This window comes from Hippoglossus hippoglossus, chromosome 24, assembly GCF_009819705.1.
Source record: "Hippoglossus hippoglossus isolate fHipHip1 chromosome 24, fHipHip1.pri, whole genome shotgun sequence".
NCBI classification, from domain to species: Eukaryota; Metazoa; Chordata; class Actinopteri; order Pleuronectiformes; family Pleuronectidae; genus Hippoglossus; species Hippoglossus hippoglossus.
In genome coordinates, this window is record NC_047174.1 from 12994230 (window position 1) to 13016740 (window position 22511).

The following is a 22511-nucleotide window of genomic DNA, read 5'->3' on the forward strand; positions in this document are numbered from 1 at the left end:
CTTGCTAATTAACACATCATACAGTTTCTGAGGTCGTGCTGTCAGTTTGAGCTCCTCGGGCTGCCATCTTTAAAATCTGCTGAGACCCTGGATAGTGAATTTGCCCACCTTGTCAAATAGTTTGACTCATAACCCCATGTAAAAACTTTTATGTACAGGTTATGTACAAGCGAGATATTGCATGTGAATTGGTGAGCAGTGCTAGAAGATGGATTTTATTAACTCAAGACGGCAAACAAGCATATTTACCAAAATGTCACACTCGTCTTTTAATTAACGGAGTGTTGTTATGACTGGTGAATGTAGCTGAAACAAACAACTCTGGGTGGTTTCTTTGTGGGTGAAGATGAAGTTGTAAAACATTGAAATCATATGTGTCTGTCATTGAACTAATTAACGTTTTTTAAGCAAGTCGTCAAGAGACACATCTGATTAACAAAAGGGACTTTATTGTTGTATTTCCTATTTCCGTCCCCTTTGTTCAGTTCTTGTCATTGTTCCTGGACTGATTTGGTTGAAAGGTCATTTTCTTTGACCCATATGGTTGCTTGCTTACTTGCGTGTCCACTCTTCATTGCATTGTTCATTGTTTGCCATTGCTCCTCACTGCTGCCCTACATGATGGTTTTAGTTTCGATATCGTTCAGTCCCAGCCGTTGCTGCTAAAATCTGCATGTTCCTTCCATTCAAAGCTTTGTGTGTGGCTGAGACTCAGCTTCATTGCCATTGCAACTTGGATGCTCATTCGCTCCCCCTCCCCCCATCTACCCTCCACGCCACTTCTCCCTCGCAGTCGACCATTTCCTCTTACCCCGCCAGCTGACTTTCTAGAGCCCCATATCAGTCCCTCCTCTGTTTTTCTCTTTCTTAGTTCCCCCCAACCTGACAGTCCCTCGGGGCAAGTCCCCCCTGGTGGCCCGCGAGGGTGACACAGTGGAGCTGGAGTGCCTTGTTTCAGGAAAGCCCAAGCCCATCATCCTGTGGTCGCGAGCAGATAAGGAGGTGCCGATGCCGGACGGCAACATGCAGATGGAGAGCTATGATGGCGTGCTGCGTATTGTTAATGTCTCCAGGGAGATGACGGGCTCGTACCGCTGCCAGACCAGCCAGTACAATGGCTTCAACGTGAAGCCCAGAGAGGCCGAGGTGGAGCTGATCGTACAATGTGAGTAGTTATATCTGTATGTATGTGGGTGTGTGTGGATGTTGCAGCAGCGATATCATCTGTGTACGGTTTGTCAATTGTTACTGCGATGTACTTTCTTTGTATTCAGTGTGATTAATCCTAGTGTCAAGTGCATTTTCCCATTTCTACCCATCTGCGCTCATCTCATTCCCACTGAAGGATGTAAAATGAGTCCAGTCCCCTGGTTCCCTCAGTCAGGTCTGAGAGAGGAAACAACTCCACCTCCTACGCTGAGGGGAGGACTTCATCTGCTGAGTGTGAACTGAGCAGAACTAATATTAACAAAGGCTCAAAGCTCTAGATACTGATGTCCACGCTTATTAGGATCTGTCAACATGTTTGTGTGTGTGTGTTTGTACTTGTACTTCTATAACTGTGAAGAACAGTCATAGAGTCATAGACCACACAGAGTAAAGGATTTTGAAATCCAGTCCTCACAACTTATAAGGATTAAGACTTGATTTAACTGTTCAGGTTAAAATAAGGCTTTTTATGAGGGTCAGGGTTTGGTGAGGGGTAAGCGGCTGATAAATGTATCATGCCAACGAGTGTCTTCACAGAGATAGAAGCACAATTGTGTGTGCACGTGTCTGAGTGTACGCGCACTCGCATCACAGAACCCCCGGAGACTGTGCGCCACATCTTCGGGCCTCGGACCCCCTGCCAATGCCGCTTACTGCGAAACCACTTCCCATCCTTTAAGATGTGACATTCAAAGTTGGCTTAACAGCTAATTAGAGAGCAGCTAATTTATTCCCACAAGTATTCATTCTGTATTCATTTATGGAGATATGAATGGAATATTTGCAAATGAACGTCAGCGATTCAAAGCGCTGTCACTCATTGAAGGGCCGGGGACGTTTCTCTGCGCCCAAAAAAGAATGGGAGATGGATAGGAAGGAAATTAAAGTGATCCATGTAGGGTGCTTAGCATTCTCTGGCAAGTGATTACAAGAAACAGAAAAACGGAGTCGCGTCACCGCAGCTCCATTGTTTTTTCTTGTGGCCTACTTTGTTAATCCACGCATTCTTCTTTCTCAATTTACCATAATCTAGAAAGAACCGGTGAAATGTGTGGCAATTACCATGCTGCATGCCGGCTGCCATGTTTCAAGTGTCCACATCATTCAATTTGCCAAACTGAAGACTGCAGAGAAATATCAAGAAACTTTTAAAGTGTGACCGATAAAACAGCATCGTGGCTGCAGCTCAAGTGAAGTTTTCATGCACAACAAACCTGACACTCCCACTACCAATATTTTGATTGAGCAGAATCAAGAGCAGACCCTGTTTTCTTCTCACTGACGAGGATTAGCGCATAAGTCTGCCCTCGTTTTTTTCCCAAGAGTTTTATTCTACTCTTTGCTATGGTGTTCACGTTTCAGCTTAGCTGTTACCCACTGTGCTGCATTAGGAGAATTAATGAAGTTTTGATGCGCTTTGAAGAAAATGGTGTTGAGTTTTTGGCTGAATTGATTATGATTATGCAGAGATGACAGCCCATATCAAAGGTTAGTAGCTTTGCTATGCACCAGCGCTGACACTAAAAAGTAAACAAAGGATTTAGACTGGAAGATGCCCTTCGTTAATTAGCAACCCTCTGCGGATCCGCTGCCTCGTGCGAGGACGGTGCGTCGGGATAGAAACAAATTGTTGGATGCAGGAATTAAAAGGAAAAAAATCTGGTACTAATTGCTTTTCTTAAAACCAGTTTAAATCACTGTTGTATATTCACACAGTATCCTCATGGTGAACTTGTCCCCTACTTGGCCCTACTTTTAAACAAAAAAAAAAAAATCTGCTGCCTGTAGTCTACGTGAAATATTCAAATACATCTACATAACATCACTGCCCGAGTCATTTAAAACTGTTGAAGAATGGATGATGCTGCTCTGCCCTCTGCTCCCCCCTCAGCAGAGAGTGGTTTACTGCCAGGAGCAGCAATAGGTCACAGTGATCCTGCTGCAGTTTGGAGAGCAGCAGGGGTACGTACTGCACGTACCGTTTGTCTTAGGGCGCCATCATTATAGCACGGTAAAAGCAAATAAGCCCAAACTTTCCAAAAGCTTTTTAGTCAGAAGCTACAATTATGCAGCATTTATGAAAATATATATATATTTTTTTTTTTACTGTGGTGCAGTAACATGTAACAACTTCATCTGGAAATCAGAGAAATAAGTGTTGCATTTAAACAAGGTCTGCACAAGATAAAGGGCAGTTTTTGACTTGACAGTTGTTTTTCTTATAGAAGATAAGAAAATATAAAAATGTCCACAAAAAGATTTTCCACATTGTAAAATTGTTGGACTTCATAGTACATTTAAATATTTAAGAAATTCAAAAAGCACCGTGCAAGTGCTTTATGCTGGTAGACAAATATACAGTTGATTTTTATTGTGGATTTTCTTACAATTTAGACATCACGGATAAAGATTAGAAAGAAAATAAAAAACTAAACTGTCGCAGGTTTCCAAACAAAATATATTTGCTACTGGAATCTGGCTGGTGCAGCAGTGTCTCTACACCGTGTCTACACAGAGAGCTGTAGCGTGGGCGGCACATTAGTAAGCAGCAGCAGTTTGCAGTTCTACCTCTGCATCCGTGCAGGTTCCGCTCAGGCCCAGTACCGTGTTGTAGGTCACCTACGTTTTGGAAACACTAATTGCATTCATAGGAATAAACTTGAAGCGTAAAAAATATGCTGCGGGTCACATTGACAGGGTTGTAGCGTGTAAGACGGACGACTAAGAAGCGCGTCTCTTTTCTCTGTCGTCACGCTGCTCCACTTCTCTCTGCTTCATTATCTTTATGCATCGGGTCTTTTTTTTGCTCACACTGTGTCTCTGAAGAGTGAAAGTCATTTGTTAGGGTACAAAAAACATGTATATTTACCGCGAGATGACATGACATTAATACTTGATGATGCATTTCATTGCTGTTTACTGTGGCTTTTTACTCATATATAAGAAAACTTGTTTGTGTGTCACTTCTTTTTCAAAGTCTGTGATGGAGAAGTATTGCAATTGTTTCCCGTCTCCTAGTATTCACCCGTGTTAACCCATTAATATCTAAGACACTGAATGAAACCGTACTTTAAAACCTAAGCGTTGGATAGGAATATTGCCATCCTCTAAAAGAGAGTTTTTATTGTCAATCGTTGCGTTTTCCACAAACTCCATGAAAGTTTTTTAAAAATCAAAGATATCAGCAAACTGAGTCTTGGGTCAGCAGTGACATCGTGTGGGTCCGAATCTTCTTTTCGTCAATTAAACTCTGCTGTGATCTGCTTCAATCATCAGCCGTCGTCTTAAACGCTACTTCTTTGCAGGGAAAGAGCGCAAACAAACAAACTACCTTTCTCAAAATGTATTTCATCAGTCATGTGTCTTGAAAACAATGACATTATTTATGAGATGCACTAAAAGGAGAAGCATGCAAACATCGCACCCGGTCTTAAGTATAGACGCATGTGTTGCATCTGGTTTAACCAGAACTGCATTTGGTACGGAAATTTAAATCTGTGAAGTAAAGACACAAACTATTTCCACAATCATCATACATGTGCTGTAAGGAGTAGAGCTCAAGCTGCTGAACATGAGCCACCACATTCTCCACCACTATCTACAATATATGCACATAAATGCCCAAAACTTAACATAAACACAACAAATATATAAGCAAAAACAACTCGAAACAGCCACTCGAAAAGGTGGCTGCTGAAGAAAGGAAACGTGATCCCCAGCAGAAGTGTGACAGAGCCGTGGCACGACTTGAATGCAATGCAGCGGCATCCGGTGGACATGGGTAAATGTGGAGAGGAGGGGAGATGCCAAGAGGACTGATGCAAAGTTCCCTCTCAGTCTGAAGACAAGGATGAAGACTCGCTGTAAAGATGACAAGGCAGAAACAAACAAGAATAACAAGAAAAAGGGCGAAGAAAAACTGTTTCACTTCAATCAGCAGCCGCCCGCTTGTCTGGTCTGACAGATGATCTCGGGGGAAGAGAGGAGGAGCAAGACCTCCAGACTATAAATTCAGGTGGCCTTAAATAGCTACGATGAATAGTAAAAATAAAAAAAGCCTAGGGTTTTAAATTCATTATATCCTTTCATTCTGCCCCAGTTAAATCAAGAATGATATACATCCATAGTAAAACCAGAAGACTGTTTTTTCAGAAGCAAAGGCCTGATTCTCATGAACTTGTGAATGGCATGTTTCATAGGGAAGGTCAATACCATGACCACTCTCTGGCAAGATTCCTCTCCTCCGACATGCAAGCAGAAAAGGTCACGTCCTCTTCTCCTCTGCTGCCCGCTCCCCCCTCAGTTTCAGTGACAAGTGGACAAGGGTCACTTACAGGGAGAGAGAGTTGTTAGTGACACCCACATGGAGGCGACAGGCCTCTGAAGGCGAGGGACAGGGAGAGAATGAGATACCAAGGGTTCAGGTGAACGCCACACGCCATTGTTAATCTTCCCTGAAGTTGATTCACTTTGGCGTGTAGTTGCATCATAGGATGACACACACGGAACAAGACACTGAGGGAGAAACTCTGTCTCTTCCTTTCAACACAATTTATTCAGAAGAAGGCTATTATTTCTGATTATGTAGAATTATTTTAATAAAGCACTGCTTTTCTTGATGTCATACAGCACTTTCGTGTGTTCTTCATCTTCAAAGGCCACCACATAATGAAGAGGCTTATTAGGGCTTTGGTATTGATAAATCAATCATTCTGCCATGTTCTCACTTCAGAGCCAATTCTCCCCGTCAGACTCTAGTTACTTATTAATAGTTGGCATCAAAGCCCGAGTTTAAAAAGCACAAACAATCTGCTCTTGACTTGCTAGATTGCTTTGACTCAATCTGAGTATAGTGGGGAAATGTGTCCACCGTGTGTACACACCGACACACACCCTTGACTCTGTTGTGTTTGCCAAGCACACAGACCTTTGCTCGTCGTTTTCAGCGTGAGAATTTACTTTATTAACACGAGCCAGCCCTTCGTTTGTTGTTTGCTCCGCATGCCTGTCGGTATGCCCCCCTGCCTTATTTCTCTTTTGGCCTGTCTCATGGTGTGTAAGCACAAGCCAATCCCTCTGAGATGCTTTTCTCGCCTCCATTTCCAGGTCCCAGCATGAGCAACCCGCCTTTGGTGGTGAGCCATGTGCAAAGCCGCGTTTAGTAACTTGATCAAGGGGACTGAGGTACAGTCCTCTGAAGCAAAGAGCATTAGAGGCGTGAAGGAACGACTCTGGCAAGTCAACAGCTTTGATATGTAAAAACCTGCATCTGTTGGCTGGCAGAGGCAACGCCACGAGGAGAGGTAGAGGGAATGGCAGACGTTCGCCTTTAGAATTGTCACACTAATAGAATTGCAAACGCCAAAATCCCAAGCTGTGACACACTAATGTTCTTAGTCAAACTGACTTGGCATGGTCCAGGGGCTTGAGAGAGGAAGTGAAGAAACAGAGAGAAAAGAGAGGGAAGACGGAGGCTGAGAGTGGTGTCCTGTCCTAGATACCACTGTCTGTCACAGTGAGAGTTATCAAGCTCTCCTTCGGCACAGATGCACAGGAACCTTTTATCCCAGCATCCTTCTGCTCCCGCTCACATCGTCCATGACACCTGCCTGATGCAACCATGCGATTGTCCCCCTGAGCGAGGGGCCTTGCTATCTGACATACATCAAAAAGTCACACCGGGATAAAGAGCTACCGTCTGGGCAAAAGTGATGAGCAGAATTACACGATGATTGTTTTTAATTAATTTTTCCTTCCTGCATCAAGACGGCCCGCAATGCTGGCCCCTGAGGCCCACTCTAATGTGAATCATATTAGAGCGATTCACATTAGCCTAACGCCAGCAAATTAATCTTTTGCATTACGGCGGAGCTCGCGCACACCACATTTGGGGATGGAATTTTTAATAACCCTTTTTTATGGAACAATATTGAATTGACCAGCTGCATCAGACCCACACCAGAAAAGGTCAGCGGATGTGTAGGTTGTAAACACGAGACTTCACACGGTTTGGACAGAATAATTCATAACTTGGTCAATGGCTGAGCTAAACCCATTAGCGGATCACCAGGCTACTCCTCGCCCTGCAGAGTTTACATTGATTATCATTAATTGTATATTTATGTTCATGAATTCTCCTCAAGTTTTAATAACTGTATGGTAATGCAGACGGTGCTTAAGTTCATTGTTTGATTGCTGCGGCTGTTGCGTGAGGGAAGGAGGGCGCGTTGGTGCGGAGCAGTGTTCCCCTACATTATTCAACACAGGGACTCATTATAAATCAGTTGAATCAGGGTTATCATTTTATATTCTGTATATAACTGTTTGACTTCCTAATGAATGTCTTTTCTTCTATCAAGACTTAATGGTGAAGCGTGTTATGTTACAAAGGAAATGCTCCCTGAAGGATGCATTTGCTTCCATCCCAAAACAAGGCCCTTTGTTTTTCTTTTACACTCCCACGCACGGCTGCTGAACACAGTTGTGAGCAAAATGTGAAATATTTCAGACTGGAGTGCTGCTCTGTCGCGTGTTAATCCGACACATGTCAACAGACAGTGAATACATGAGGAACAAGGAGAACGGATGTCACACGAGGCATCAGCAGCGGAAACTCAGTGCACTAGGCCCTGTTCAGACCTGGTATTAACATCCGTCCTGAATCACAAGTTAGTCTGTTCATACATGGCAATAAAATATGTTTGATTCATGATGAAACTGCAGCAGGTCAGAAGACATCCTTCATATGTGGCCCAGGACGCATTTACAATGACACAGCCAAGAGAGTGTGGCCACGTAACTCATGATCCGTTGAGGACACACCTCGGTGCGTCCAGACCTGTACGTCACGCTTTGCACGTGTGTTTGAATCCCAGGATGGATGTTAACACCAGGACTGATCAGGCTCATTACTCAAACAGCATTCTCTAGTTGTGTATTTCCTTTTTATTCTACCTTATACTTCTTCTCCACCACATTTCAGAGAGAAAATGTGTACGCTTTACTAAAGATTCTACATAAAAAAACGTGATCTGATGTATAATTCCTCGTAAAAACAAAACCAATTGTTCTAGACCTCTTTGACTTCTTACCACTTACCAAACAGCAGACCCTAGATGAGGCCAATTGTATGTGTCTAGTAGTTAGTTATTCTGCTCGAGGAGAGATTTCCCCTTCAAACTTCTCAGATTTACATAATAATGAAATTATGCATTATTTTTGCAAGAAATAATCCAGTAAAACTGTGTGTAGAAGAGCAAATTATTTTCTTGTTCCCTACAATCAACTCATTATAACCTAAATTTATCTTGTGGGACTGGACTAAACTCTACATTAGGTAGTTAAAAGTAGCGCCCCCTCCCCCGGCTAGAGCAGTTAATGCCATTGACACACTGTTGCAACAATCTAATGCTCAGTGGTCTTTATTTACCTCAGTGGCAAAGCAAACCAGACCTTTATTTGGGACAGGCTTATTTTTATTTCCAGTCTCCCCCTTTCACCATTTTATGCAAACTGCCAACTCCCTCCTTGTTTACCCTCTGCCGTCATTAAATCTGTTTAATGTCCATTTACACAGCTCTAATTCCACTCTTGATACACGCTCTGAAATATGGCCACATTAAAAAAACTCGCAGCCTTCCTTTTATAGGTGGACCTTTATTGTGTTGAGTTTTGTTGACAATAGCTTAACACTGATCCATCGTACAGCAAAGAAGACAAGAGTGGAATAAATTATGAAAGAAAGATTCCTTCTTTTTTACCCTTCTTATATTAGCAAGAATTTATTTGTTAGTACAGACCACAGCACCTATATTATTTCTAACTCAGCCATTATTTCGAAACCTAGGTTATTACCTCAACATTATATTGTGCCTGTAGTCTTCTTTGCTCTAAGTGCTATTATTTCTGATACATAATTTATTTTGCTAATAAATATTTTTACCTCAATGCAGACGTTTTACTCGTAACATAGTATTTGTATGTTGCTGTGGTGCTTCCCACATGTTTTGTACTACACCTCCACCACCAAGATGTGCATACTGTGAGAGAAGACTAAAAAAGGAATGACCAAATTAACATTCAGATGCATAGAAGAAGTGGTAACCATACATGCTTCAAGTACGTATACACTGGCTTGCATGTCTTTCTCTCGATGCACTCACCTGAAGTGCACGTAAGAAAAAGCGAAAGCCATTTTGACTGAAGTTGAAGTTTACTCTAAACCAGTCAAGCGGTATTTCAGAGATGCAGGTGCACGCATGCACACCAATTCACCTCAGCTTCCTCCTCCCTGTAGATGGCAGCCCACGTGGACTGCGGGGAAAAGGCCTCTGTGCTCCTAAATGTTGTTTTTCCTCCACTTTACTGTCACCGTATCCACCGGCGACCGATGATGGATTACTTCTCAGCCAGTGCTCAGGGTTTTCCCTCGGCCTGTGACTCACAGCAACTCCGAGCCCTCTCCCACCTTTCGCCGCTGCACTAACCATAGCGAGCGCTGCTCTGGGAATATTACAGAGGACCTTTTTGCTCCTTTCGCCTCATGTTTGCTGGGCAGCTGTTCCACAGGAAGACGCACAGGGGGGGGGGATGCGGCATGTGCCCTTGTTTAAAGGATGCTTTTGTTACATAAGAGATTTGATTTGTTTTTCATTTGCTGCAGACCCTAACCCTGTCTTCATTTGTCTCTCTGTGTGAATAGAAATGCACTTACTGCAATTTGGTGTAGTGCCACTCAGGGAGGCTGTGGAGCTGGGCTGTGATTCACCGACACAAACAAACCTACAATTTTAATGTGATAAGTAGAGATTGGGAGTCTCTTGGAGTCACAGATAAGCCACTGGGTTTGGGTGAAAGCCCAGGAAAGGCTTGTTTGAAGGAGGAGCTGATTGCTGTTTCGTTTTTACGCTGATTAAGGCCACTTCGCTCTCCACCTCGTGAACAGCATCAGCTGACAAACTTTTTTTTCGTTCTCTTGGAAGATTTGAGTTCACTTCTTCTTTCACCCAGTGTGTGATGGTTTATTATATTTCTCATTATCTCATCAAATGGTGTGGCATTAACTATGGTAGCTGCTGTGTGAATTGCAGGATGTGTGATAATCAGCATAGAGGGCAACAAGTTAAATCCCACTGGTATATGTAGGTGTATATTAGTTTGATCTCTGCTTTTGCACTTCTGGATGACCTGCCCTGCTCTATAGCCTGGGCTGAGGTTAACTCTAATATGTGCAACAGAAAAAAACGTTAAATAATTCAAGTTGTCTCTTGTAATAACACAGTTAGCACATTCATCATTCAACTCCTCGTTCCTTTAAAATATTTATTTCAGTGTCTTCCCCATATTTTAGTAAAAAAAATGGCTGTTTGAGGTTGAAGATAATGACGTTAATTGTGCAATCAAATGATGTGCTGTAAATTTTAATAAACAGTTTGTTTAATTGCATATCCTATCAAGTTCAGAAGGCTCAGTAATTATATTATATTATCTGGTGTGAATAATGTAGAAGATTATGTCGCAGATTCAATCAGGTAATCAGTGATCTGTAACAGATTACATTTTAAAAAGTAGCATCCCCAGCCCTGGCTGTAGCTCCCCGCCTCTCCTTTACTCAGAGAGGAATTATGCAGATGTCAGGCTATTAAGGGGCTGTGTGTCATTCTGCCTCTTCTCTCCAGTGTTCGCTGTTGTTTTTCAAGCCCTGCCGTGACTTTTGTCAAGCATCTGTGTGAGCATGTCAAGAGCAAAGATGCTTAAGACGGGGAAATTATTCGCAACCAGTCTCAGTGCGTTTCACAGGCAAGCGCTTCCATTTTGTCCTCTAGAAAAAAGAACTACAGATTAATTTGTCCCCATGCACATGAATCAAGCAAATATTTAACAAATATCCAGATTCAATCCATCCAAACCATTATCTACAGCACTTATCCTCTGAGGGTGCACTCTCTGAGTGAGAGCCTCTGAACCTTCTGCGGAGTTTCTCCTGGCAGACCCCTAGTAAACACTTCAGAGGATGTCGAAGTGAGCCGCTGTGAGAACACAATACACCAGGATGAAGACACCGATGAAGATGTCGAGAGAGCTTTTGGTGATAAGGGCTGATGCCTTTGTTGATGTGCTATAAACAAAAACATGTGATCTCCGTCGCCGAATCAATACGCTACGTCCTTCCTCTGCCTCAGCCCCCCTCACCTCAGCGCTCTCGAGATTTCCATGTTGTTGTGAGCAGAGAATCCTCTGCTGTGTTGTGGAGGCAACCTCCAGAGGAAGTCCTGACCCAATTGAGCAGACATTCTCCTGAGTTCACATCTGAGGATGAAGAGGTGAAGCCTGTCAGACACTGGAATAAGTTATTAATTTTCCATTTTGAATGCTTGAGATGCACTTCATCATGCTGTTCCCAATTTTCTGTGAAGCGTGACTGATTTCATTCAGAACTTTGTTCCCGCACCCTTTACTGCTCTCAGTTTTTCATTAGTGGCTGAGTAGTATTGACTCTGCAGATGTGATTGTTTAAAGTTTACTTACAACTTGCTTAAATCTCACTTTTTCCCTCTGCTCAATAGACCCTTTCATGTCCTAATGTTGGAGCGTCCTCTGAAATATTTCTCTCCCTTTCTGTCCTTGTATGATTCAAATGCTTGTCTTTGAAAAAGCTGTGATTTTCTAACCATGTTGTGTTCTTTGGTCTAAGGTCAGAGTTTTGAGAACATCGCTCAAACCCATTTCCCTTGTTTTCACTTTCATGACATGTCCATGTTTGAGTTTTTCAATAAATGTATTTATTCTTCTCACACCTAATCCTTCTAGATGTAGAAGTCTGACTGTCTTTTTTGTCTTCCAGATCTTTTTCTCTGTTAATATTATACCTCAGGGGGTTACAGACAATCTAGTCTGACCGAAAGGGCCCTTGTCTGAATAGTGTCTGGCTTGTATGGACTTCAGTGCATCTTCCACCTACTCACTCTTTTCTCTCTTCTCCTTTATGCCCTCTTTAACGACTTTTTTTCATCTTCCTTTGATATTGCCATTGCATTGACATCCTTGAAGGACCTTTCTATCCCTATCAAACTTTAGCTGAACTCGTCTGAGCCTTTCTGTCTCTTGCGCAGACCCGCCGACAGTGGAACCGGTTTACAGCGAGATGCGTCAGGGCCTCGGGAGACCTGTGGTGATGACCTGCAGGGTGCTGCGAGCCCACCCCTCCCGTGTGCTAAGATTCGAGTGGCTTCTATCAAACCGGCTACTCCACGCCGGAGCCTTCGACGCCCAAAAAGATGAGACGGAGTACACGATCCGCAGCCTCAACCGCGACGGCTGGGGGGAGTACACCTGTAATGTCATCAACGAGGCCGGTGCAGGCAAATGCACCTTCCAGGTCACAGGTAAAGACTTGTCACATTGTTCTTATTGTTGTAATGTCTATTATCACACTGTACACATGCACTTTACAGTAACAGCACCGGCAGATTCACATTTGGAGATTCTTAGTAATCTGCTGCTTAATTAACTCATCAAGTCAGAGCTTTTGTGACGGGACCGTGCTGATGTAAAGGATTGTTTGGTTGTTGGCACCAAACTAGCTCGACGATGTTAAGGGGAACGTTCTTGGTTTGTGTTATCATGCCTTTATCGTCATGGTTACAATAATAAACACGTGGTTAAGGTTATAGATGATCTACATGACTGCTCTCCTAAAGCCTTCTGATCACCACCTGGTTGTTGGCTGCTGTAAAGGTTATAAATCTTGCCTCCTCTATGTTACTGGATGGGACATGGACCAAATTAATATGTGAAAATACACGTCAACAAAAACTTCGCACTTTCTGTCATTTTAAGTCGATTTTATCACTCTGGTTTGGGTTCAAGTTTCAATATTTCTGGTAAGTCTGTTTTAAATTAGTTATTTGATGCTACAGAAACGGGTTGAAACATCATGATTGACAGCGAAGACTGACTCGTGATTGGTCGAGCTTGTGTAAAGCAGGGCCTGACTACTGCGGCTCCACCCCACGATTACTCTGTGTGAAGGCAGTGTTTATATTTTGGCTTCATTTTTGGATAGTGGGAAGAAGTGGAGACGTGTCGTCCATCTTTATATACAATCGGTGATTAAAAGAAACAAATGTTGACTGTCAGTTTGAAATAGTTAACAAACAGCAGTCTCCTGTGTTAAAGACCAGTGCTGCTGCAACGACTGTCAGCTGCAGCTACCTAGAGAATTAAGCTAACATTAGCTCTGTGAGTTGTTTGAAAATGCTGTCACCAGCTCCCTTTTAATTGTCCAAACTTTTAAAACAAGAATGCTCTGAAAGGATTGTAATGCATTTGATAACAACATCCAGGATATATTGTAGACTGATCCTTGTAACGTTTGAAGATGTGGAAAAAAAACAATCTGTCTTGTTCCTGTTTTGCAAACTGGGGCAATTGTTGTCCTAGTTTTGTAACTTTGAGGAAAAACGCAGGATCAGAATCCATTTTCATTCAAACAACGTGAAACCCTTTTTCGGCTGCTTAGCTTATTAACTTGGACAAACAAGGCAGTGGTTAGATGTATGTTTTATTCTTTGTACTCTCAAACAGTATGTTTCACTTGGAACATTGTTTAGAACTCAATGGTTTGTGTAGCTTGGATGACAAGTTTGAAACAAACAGATCCTGGAGCAGCTTCCACAGAATTTATACTTCACAGTTTTTGTGCAGTTTTTGTTTAACAGGACTTATAATCCAACCAAATGGCTTAAGTATGAAAAACGAATCAGTCTTGGAGGAAAGGCTGTGTTATGCTAAGACAGTATGTAACACAGTCTTGGAGGAAAGGCTGTGTTATGCTAAGACAGTATGTAACACACTAGTTAGTCAGACTTTTCTAAAATTTGCAATTTCCATTAAACAACAGTTTAAATTAAATTACAACAAATTTATAGGTTAACAAACCTTCTGTGCCTAGGTGCATTTGTTCAGCTAACATTTGATATTTCCTGTTATTTAAAAGTTACATAATGTACCACTTGTCAGATTTCAATGGGTCCATCATTAACCAGAAGGTCGACAGTTGTGCAAGATATTGAACCCCAAATTGCCCCTGTGTGTATGATAGAGAAAGTGCTGCACTGTCTGAATGTGTGTGTGAATGACAGAACTGTGCTGTAAAGCTCTTTATATTTGCAGAAGAACAGAAAAAAATGCTATCAAAGAAAATTAGTCAAGCCTGACCTGAACCCGACAGGCATTTTGTTATTTGTGCTTATTGCAGGACAGGCACATGCAGCATAAAAGATCAAGTAGAGAGTCCTGCCAATGTGACCGAGCCCAACCTTTCGTCAGGTCCTGATGGGTCCACAATGTAATGCACACATCAGTGGTGTACAAAACTAACTTGTACTCAACTTTGTCCGTCTTGAAGTGGCTCTTGATTGCAGATGTTTTCCGTTCATTCTCACTTCTGCATGTCTATAACCAGTTCCCCGGTTAGACAGCTACAGTTGGGCTCCACAAACATACAAAGGTCCTTAGTGTTCTCGGATGCCTTTGCTTGTGACAGAAAATGAATGAAATAAAAGGAAGACTGACAGAAATAACATCATAGATTGTCAGTCTAAATAACAATCGACACATCAATGGGACGTGTCAGTCATGTCGGCTCTTTCTCTGCCCTAAAGTACAAAAGCCGTTCTGTCAGATAACACGCACTTGGCCTCTTCCCTCTACCTTTTTGAGATTGCCTCTGTTTTTGGATTGTTTTTTTCACGAGCACCAAGTGTCCATCTCCTACTTGGTTGTTATGACAGGACCAAATTAGTTTGGCCACACTCAGTGACCGCAGGAACTCTGGCCAAGGTTTCAATCTCCCAGACCTCCCATTAGAGACAGGAGCTGCAGGGTCACAGGAGGAGTGTTTGTCACTTTGATCCTCTGCCACTTAGGTCGCTCTCCTCTTTGATACTGTCCATTTCTCTCATCTATTGCTGTCTTCTAATCATACCTTTTCTCCGCTCGATTTTTACGATCACCTTGCTTTCTCTTTGTCCACGTTGTCTTCCCCTCATTCGTCATCCTTCTCATTTAAAACGTCTCTCCCCCCTCTTCCTGTGTGTCATAAATCAGAACGGAGACAGAAGCAGATAGCACCCTCTAGCCATTTGTTTTTCTCAACAGAGCAGGGGTTTTGCCTGCTATTGCTCACCCTCCACTCCCCTTCTTTCCCTTTCATCCTCCATCCCTCCTTCCCCTTCTCTCCCGCCACCGCTCCATTCCTCCCTCCCAATGCTCCAGATTCCCACCATCTGGACTCAGTGGTTGCCAAAGGTATGGAGGCTCTTTTAGTAAGCCCCCTGGGTGCATGAGCATGGTGCAGAAAATCTACTTTGGTTCCTCCCATCATCTATGAAATCTGGCGCGCCCTATTCCCTTAACTCCAGCTCTTATTCTCCAAGATTTGTTTTGATTTTTATCCTGAAACCCACCAGTCACAGTGTGAGATCCACAATGTTCTGTAGTGTGGTTGAAATAAATCATGTGCTGGAGAGGCAGGTTGCAGCTCCTCTTTGACTTGTGAGCCCACTTCCAGATGAAGCTCATGAAATATTTGTTGCGGCTCTTACATTGAGGTGGTATCTTGGTTTGCTCACTTTACCGAGTAAAGACAGGTGGACGCCCCAGTGGAAATCCCTTCACCACTCTCTCCCCCTGACTCCTTCATAAAGAACATATCAGTCCGCAGTTCTGGCCCGAAGCCGAAGTGACTCGATTGAACCCGCAGGCTCAGTCGACGCGGCGTGGAAAACATACATGTTACCATGCCGACAGACACATGCAAACACACCAAAGTCGGGCAGGAGGCCACTCTCAGGACAATATATTCTGAAGCCTCAGAAATTACGTGTGCCAGGGGAGCATGTGTGTGCATGTGCATGGATGCCCATGTGCCAAGCCATTGGGACATCTGTGGAAACAGTGAGTTGGCAGTAGTGGCCAAGTTGGCCATTAAATTGTGCCAGGGGAGAAACCCCTCCGAGGGACGTAATGTGTATCACTGAGCTTTGGCTCATGCTCTCTGTCATGGGAACCCTGAGTTTCTTTTTTTTGTTGTTGTTGTTTTTTTATTTGTTTGTTTTTTTCATGCTTCTCCCAAATCTTTGGGTCTTCAGGCTGTGTTTTTGTTCTTATTTCATTCTGGTCTGATGCAGTGAGTCTGCAGTTTACTTTACATCCTGTCCTCAGGCTGCAAATGTGCACTGAGGAAGCAGTGATAGGGTGAAACAAGGGTCTCGTATAACCCGAACCTGAAAAATACAGGGGACGTGCAACATTTAACTGTTGCATTCTCATAAAGGTGTGGCAGTAAAGAAAAAAAAGTCAAAATTTAAGGAGCAGAGTTGAGATATTCACGCATTGCACAAACAATCAGCATAAAAATAATAAAATTACTATCAAACTGATAATGCAAAGCTAGTCCAGACATCTTCCTCTTTCTTCCCCCTCACTGAACATGCTTCTGAACAACATACAGTTTTCCTGGAATTCAAAAATGCACAATGAAAGTACAAATGATATTTCTCATTCCTCTCACACATAATCCCTCTCTTTGGCAGCCCGTCATCAATTAGAAGAGGAAGGAAATTGTCAGGGACAATGTTCACATATTCTTTGTATGTATTTTGAGATTCTGAGTAATGATGTGCTTGTAAGGCTCCAGTTTCTATTTTTATTGTAACCGATATTCCTAATGATGCAGAAATCACATTTTGGAACTCGGTGCCTGAAGTTGGCTGCAATCAGATATTTTTATACTAAGAGAGAATCGTATTTTCTTTAATGTGACTCACACGCTCTGTTTTTAAGGCCACTTGGTTGGCTTCTCCGAATTCAGTCTTTTTTATTACGTGATGACTTTATCCATCATCTGCTTCTGAGTAATGGTTTTGTCATTTTGATTTCTTTATTTTTTTGTCTGCTTGTTTGGCTCTTTGAGGTGGGTTTTAAATAACCTCCCTAGACACTTTGTTTTTTAGCTGCTACAATTTGATGCTTTGGGTGTGATTTTTATCTTTATCATTTATTCATCTCTTGAAGCGAAAACAAAAAGCTTCATAGATTGTACCTTCACTCAAGCAATACATGGGCTCCTGCTTCTGTTCTAAAATGGTGGAAAGATACATAATTGGTGCTAAGGGTGTGATGATTTACCACCTGCACTAGTCTAGATTAGTAAAATTAATCAATACAATACAATATAGTACAATATAATCAGTGGATAACAACATAGATAACAATTAGAAGAATGGCTGTTTCGTAATTGAAATAATGAATCTACAAACAGTACGTAGCCTACAGGTTTCAAGCCACCAGGCCATTGTCAAAATCAAACAAGGACACGGTTAAAATGAAATAGTCTTCCAATGGAACACAATGTGATTTGCAACACAGCACAGCTTGAATCAATGAAATGGCCTCATTTCAACTATCTAAATTCAATGCCACTTGTTTATTTCACACGCGGATCTTGTGATAGATAATTTCATTACAGTAATATCTCTATTAGTAGTAATACAGAAAGAAAGAAAAACAAAACCGGAGATTTCGGAGAATAAAGTTGTAATTGAGAGGAAGGTCCTAGTATTACAAAATAAAGTCATAATTTAACGAGATATAAAGTCATCGTATTTTGAAACAAAGAAAAAAGAATGAACAAAGGAGCAAAGCAAAGTTGCTGGAGTCCTACTCCTTTTTGATCCAAACCCTTGAACCAGTCTCATTGTTTCTTTAGAAACTGCAAAACCTCTTTGAATATTATGCAGATGTAACAGTGGTAGCCTCAAAGTCAACGACTACCAAACATTTCCCCCTCCACAAAAAACTACATTTCCTTCAAGTCTGTGTGGGTCTTTCTTCAAAAATAGACTCGGTTTCTTTTCAAAATCCTGATACTTGTGATGATGTGGAGCAGATGAGTCAAGTATTGTATTTGTGAAAACGAAAGTATAACTTAACAAGATGCTGCGCATTCCTAATTTGAACACAGGCGACAGGCTGAACTTCTGATATTCTAAAATGACACATAGACTGAAATGATGACTTTATTATACAACATTATTCTTGTAATATTGTGACTTTATTCTTGAAATATTAGATATTTTTCTTTCCTTTTAAGTGGCACTCAAACTCCTTCGTAATTTCAGGGACTGTCTGGTGAAATGAATAATTCTGTCTCAGACGTGGTTTGCAGCATTTCGGCTATGTGCCTTCATCGTCTATACCCAGGTCACAGGGGTTTAACTTCAGCGCTGCAGTAAATGGAGAATGATGTTGAATTCTTTCCACAGCTCAAAGAGACATGGTGACATTGATGGATCCTGTAGGTAGTAATGACTGACATTACATGGTCAGAGTAAAAAGGCAGCATATGAATAATGTCATCTGTGCTCAGACGGAGAGTCTGTCAGGCTTGAAGGACAGAGACAATCTATTCTGTCTCCTGCAATTTTCTCTTTCTCTTTTAATTTCCTGACTTGTTTTGGCGGGTTCTGCTCATTTCATATCAGAACAACAGAACAGTGGGTGTTGAGCAGCCCTCAGTGTTCTCCGACATATGAAGGATACAATCAGAAGCAACACAGGGTGAAGACAAAACATCAAGATCCGCCATTAGAAATCTTTTTATTATTTTTTTGTTCAATAGATTTGGAAGTTTCTCATTAGGAGTTCAACATTTCCCTTAAAGGAGAAAAGCCACAGTGATAGATTTCACTCTCCATCCCAGAAGGACACAACCACACGATTACCACCGAGTCCTCTAATGTCTCTAATGCCTTCTCCCTATAGTCACCCGGCTATTTGTGCGGTGGTGGTGAGTTTGTCTCGACCAGCTGTGCGTCCATATGTGAATGTCACTTCTGCTACAAAAGCCGAGATCACACATCAGCCCCGGACCGTATAGCAACACTTACCATATGGTGGGACAAAGTGTTTTCCTGAAGAAGAAAACATGTTCGTAGACCCTTAAAAAAAAATGGAAAGGGAGTCTGCAAACAAGGTCAGCCTCCTGCCTGGAGGCTTTTTCACTGAGCTGTTATGAATCATTGCATTGGTTCTGCAGTTATAAACTGAATCTCAAAAAAAATCAATTAAGTCTTGTGTACTTTGTGTTTGATGTCTCCCACCCAGGGTTATCGGTTTCAGGCAGTGTAAGTGGGTTAGGTAATGTGCTTCACCAGACGTAACCTTTTATTAGGAGTGAGGGCCATTTCGCTTAATTAAATTGTGTATTTGAATAGACGACGATTCGCCAGTGAATTTGCGACGATGTCTCCGCCTTTTGCTGTGAATGTGTTTTTTAAAATAATCATTTCTCCAAATAAGACATGCGCCCGTGTAGGAAACACTTAAATTCACTGAGTATAGTATTTTATGACTTTTAAAGGTACGGCGTGTGAAAGTACTATCCTGTCCTAGAGTGATGTGTTTTTAAAATGAGTCTACAATCGGAATCTTTAAAGACGATTTGTAAAAACACACATTGGGTAGAAGTCAGTTTAATTAAACCTCAATGCCTTTGCTATACTTCAAATTACAGCCTTTTCCTCGCTGTACAGTCGTACACGGCATGAGCAAAACTGACACTATCTGCCAGGCTGGCTTATGTAACGTTCGCTGTACAGTATGTTGTAAACACAGCTGCCTCTATACAGCGAAACAGTGCCAAGTGAAGTGCAGACACTAATTATCGTTTGCTTTTATTGTTAGAAAATATGTTTTTCTGGTTGCATTAGCATATCAGCAAGACATGAAGCAGCCTTTATAACAGCATCCTCAGCTACTACAGACAGGTTTGTCAGCTGACGGCCTTTACGGGTGCAATATGAAGATAAAACATTTAAAAATAAATGACACTGCTTAATTATTGACAGTATTTGTCTCCATTCCACTTGTTATTTTCTCTCTGAATGATTTTATCTGGCTGATGTATGAGTTCCTTTCCCCCAGATCTGGAATATTGTATTTTAAATAGCTTTATCCATGTAAACGCTAAGTGATCTACAGGCGGCGGCCCAAAGCATCATTAACCTGATTAATTGTCCAAAATGCAGAACAAAGCGCCCTCAGTGTTGATTTGGACTTATTATCACGGATGATTATGAGAATTGATCAGGCCAGTCAGGGGCCAAATGAAACAGACACAACACAGCTGCGAAAGCCACACGTTGAAAACACAATCATAACGGAAGTGGGTGACAACGGTTGTTGACACTGAAGCGAGCAGAGTTACTTCCTGCTGTTGTTTTTTTTTCTTTCTGTGGTCAAGTGAGCCGTCGTTTTTTGAAAACCGGTCAAACCAGTCGCCGTTTAAAACGATGCCTGTCCGTTTGAGGTTTTTTACGGTATATGTACGTTCTTCCTTTTTGGCTGCTCCAAGCACCTGTACCGTAACACTTCAAAAAGACGACTGGTTTGACCAACATCCATGACTTGACCACTGTAAGTAACTCAGCTCCTTTCATTTTTAATATCTCTTGTCCCTCACTTCCGTTGTGATTGTGTAGCCGTTGTGTGGCTATTGCTGTTGGGTTGTGGCTTTTGCGTCTGTGTTTTCTGTTAATGAGCTTGTGTGAGATGTCTCGGCCACCGTACCTCACTGCTTTGGATTTGAAATTTAAATGATTATGTTCAAAATGTATAGGGTTTTTTATTTCTTAACTTGGGGGCATATAAATGATTATACATTTCAGTGTATTGTGGGTAATTGTTTTGTTTTCCAGTCTAATTCCACAGTGTTTGACACCATACTGTTTTTCCTTATGGTAGATTCTATCTCAATTGGCACTGTATATTCATCACTTAACAACCAACGGTGCATGATTATATAGCAGCATATGTGCAGATTCCTCCTGCTCTGTCATTGTTTTTCTTTTATGCATATGATTTCTTTGTAAAAGAGAAGGATGGTTTATTCTTATTTTTGTCTTCATGTCAACCAATGAAAACACTAAACCAACGTGTGTCACCGTCTTTCAACACTTTCCAACCTCGTCTGTGGCGTCTGTCGTGCCAAGCTCATTTGTCACAATACTTACTCTTTATGTCTAAATGATTTTCCAAGCACTGTACTACTCAACTGCAAAAATAGAGAATTTGTTGGAGACTATTTTTAGCTGTGGATTAATACATATTTGTAGCTTTAGTTATTTAAAGCTGCAGCGTATATGGGGTCTGGGAGATATGGGCTCAAAGACACAGTCGTACTATATGACACAGATCATGTAAAGTATACACAGGTATATATCCCGTGTAGAATCACAGCATTGGATTTGCTCTTTTTATTGTATTTGTTCACAATATAAAAATATAGATTATCACTTATATAATATATTACACACTGTAAAATGCTGCTGTGTGCAGTTATATGGAAAATCAAACCCAGACTATAACTGTTAGGTTTTACCTCCATCATCTCCCATTTACCTGCTTAGTTAGACCTTTGTCCACGGTGCTTTGTCAGGGCCGGAGAAAGGTCTATGCACAGGCTTGTTTGTATTTCTTTAAACCACAATGGCCTTGAGCAATGAGAAGTAATGGTGCCCCCTGCAAAATAGGCAATCACTGACATTCAAATGGTGAATTCCCTGCAAAGAAAAGGCCACAATAAGCAGTATGAGGTGTTGGTCGACTGTGTGGCTGCACAATCCAAATCTCACCGGTTCCAACTAGACTGCATAAAAAAACATTCACGACATGACTGCTCCAAAAAAAAGTGATGGCTGGCTGCAGTATAGGCCATAAATCCAGCCTCATCAATGTTAGTTGATGGGACTTAAACCAAAGTAAAAAGTCAAAGGTCAGGTATTTTTTTCCTCAAAGACGTTTCTGTCATTTCATGTGGTTTTCACATGTGCTGATTTTTCCTGTAAGTTTGGTTGTAATTACTTATTTGATGCTATGGGTGAAACGTCATGATTGACAGTTGAGACTGACTCATGATTGGTTGAGCGTGTGCGTTAATACCGCAGGTCCATCCGATGGGTATTTTGTACAGTCTGGCTCCAAATGATGTCATCATCCATCTTTAAATACAGTTTATGGCTCAACATGTAGACGCTGAGGTCTCTTCCGTTGTTTCCCTTAGCAAAAGGGATTTTGAAAAAAACGATGGAGTGGAAGTGGAGGAGAAAGCCACTGGAACAGGATGCCGTCATAATCCATCAATGGCAGTAACTAACTTGACAGGTTTATCTAATTGGCTGACATACATCAGCTACTTGCTGCATATTCAGTGTGTGCACATGAAATCCTGGTGCTGCTTT

At 41.8% G+C, this 22511-nt stretch overlaps 1 protein-coding gene across 4 annotated transcripts in view; it reads left to right on the forward strand.

Annotated features, from left to right (window-relative positions):
* LOC117758502 (MAM domain-containing glycosylphosphatidylinositol anchor protein 2-like) overlaps nt 1-22511 on the forward strand; it is a 169004-nt gene that overhangs the window by 113353 nt on the left and 33140 nt on the right. For 2 of the 4 annotated variants that reach the window (XM_034580228.1, XM_034580229.1), the window contains exons 9-10: nt 845-1165; nt 12321-12593. In XM_034580228.1, coding sequence (XP_034436119.1) covers nt 845-1165; nt 12321-12593 — 594 coding nt within the window. The remainder of the gene's footprint in view (nt 1-844; nt 1166-12320; nt 12594-22511) is intronic. The other 2 variants (XM_034580230.1, XM_034580231.1) reach the window with 1 other exon arrangement.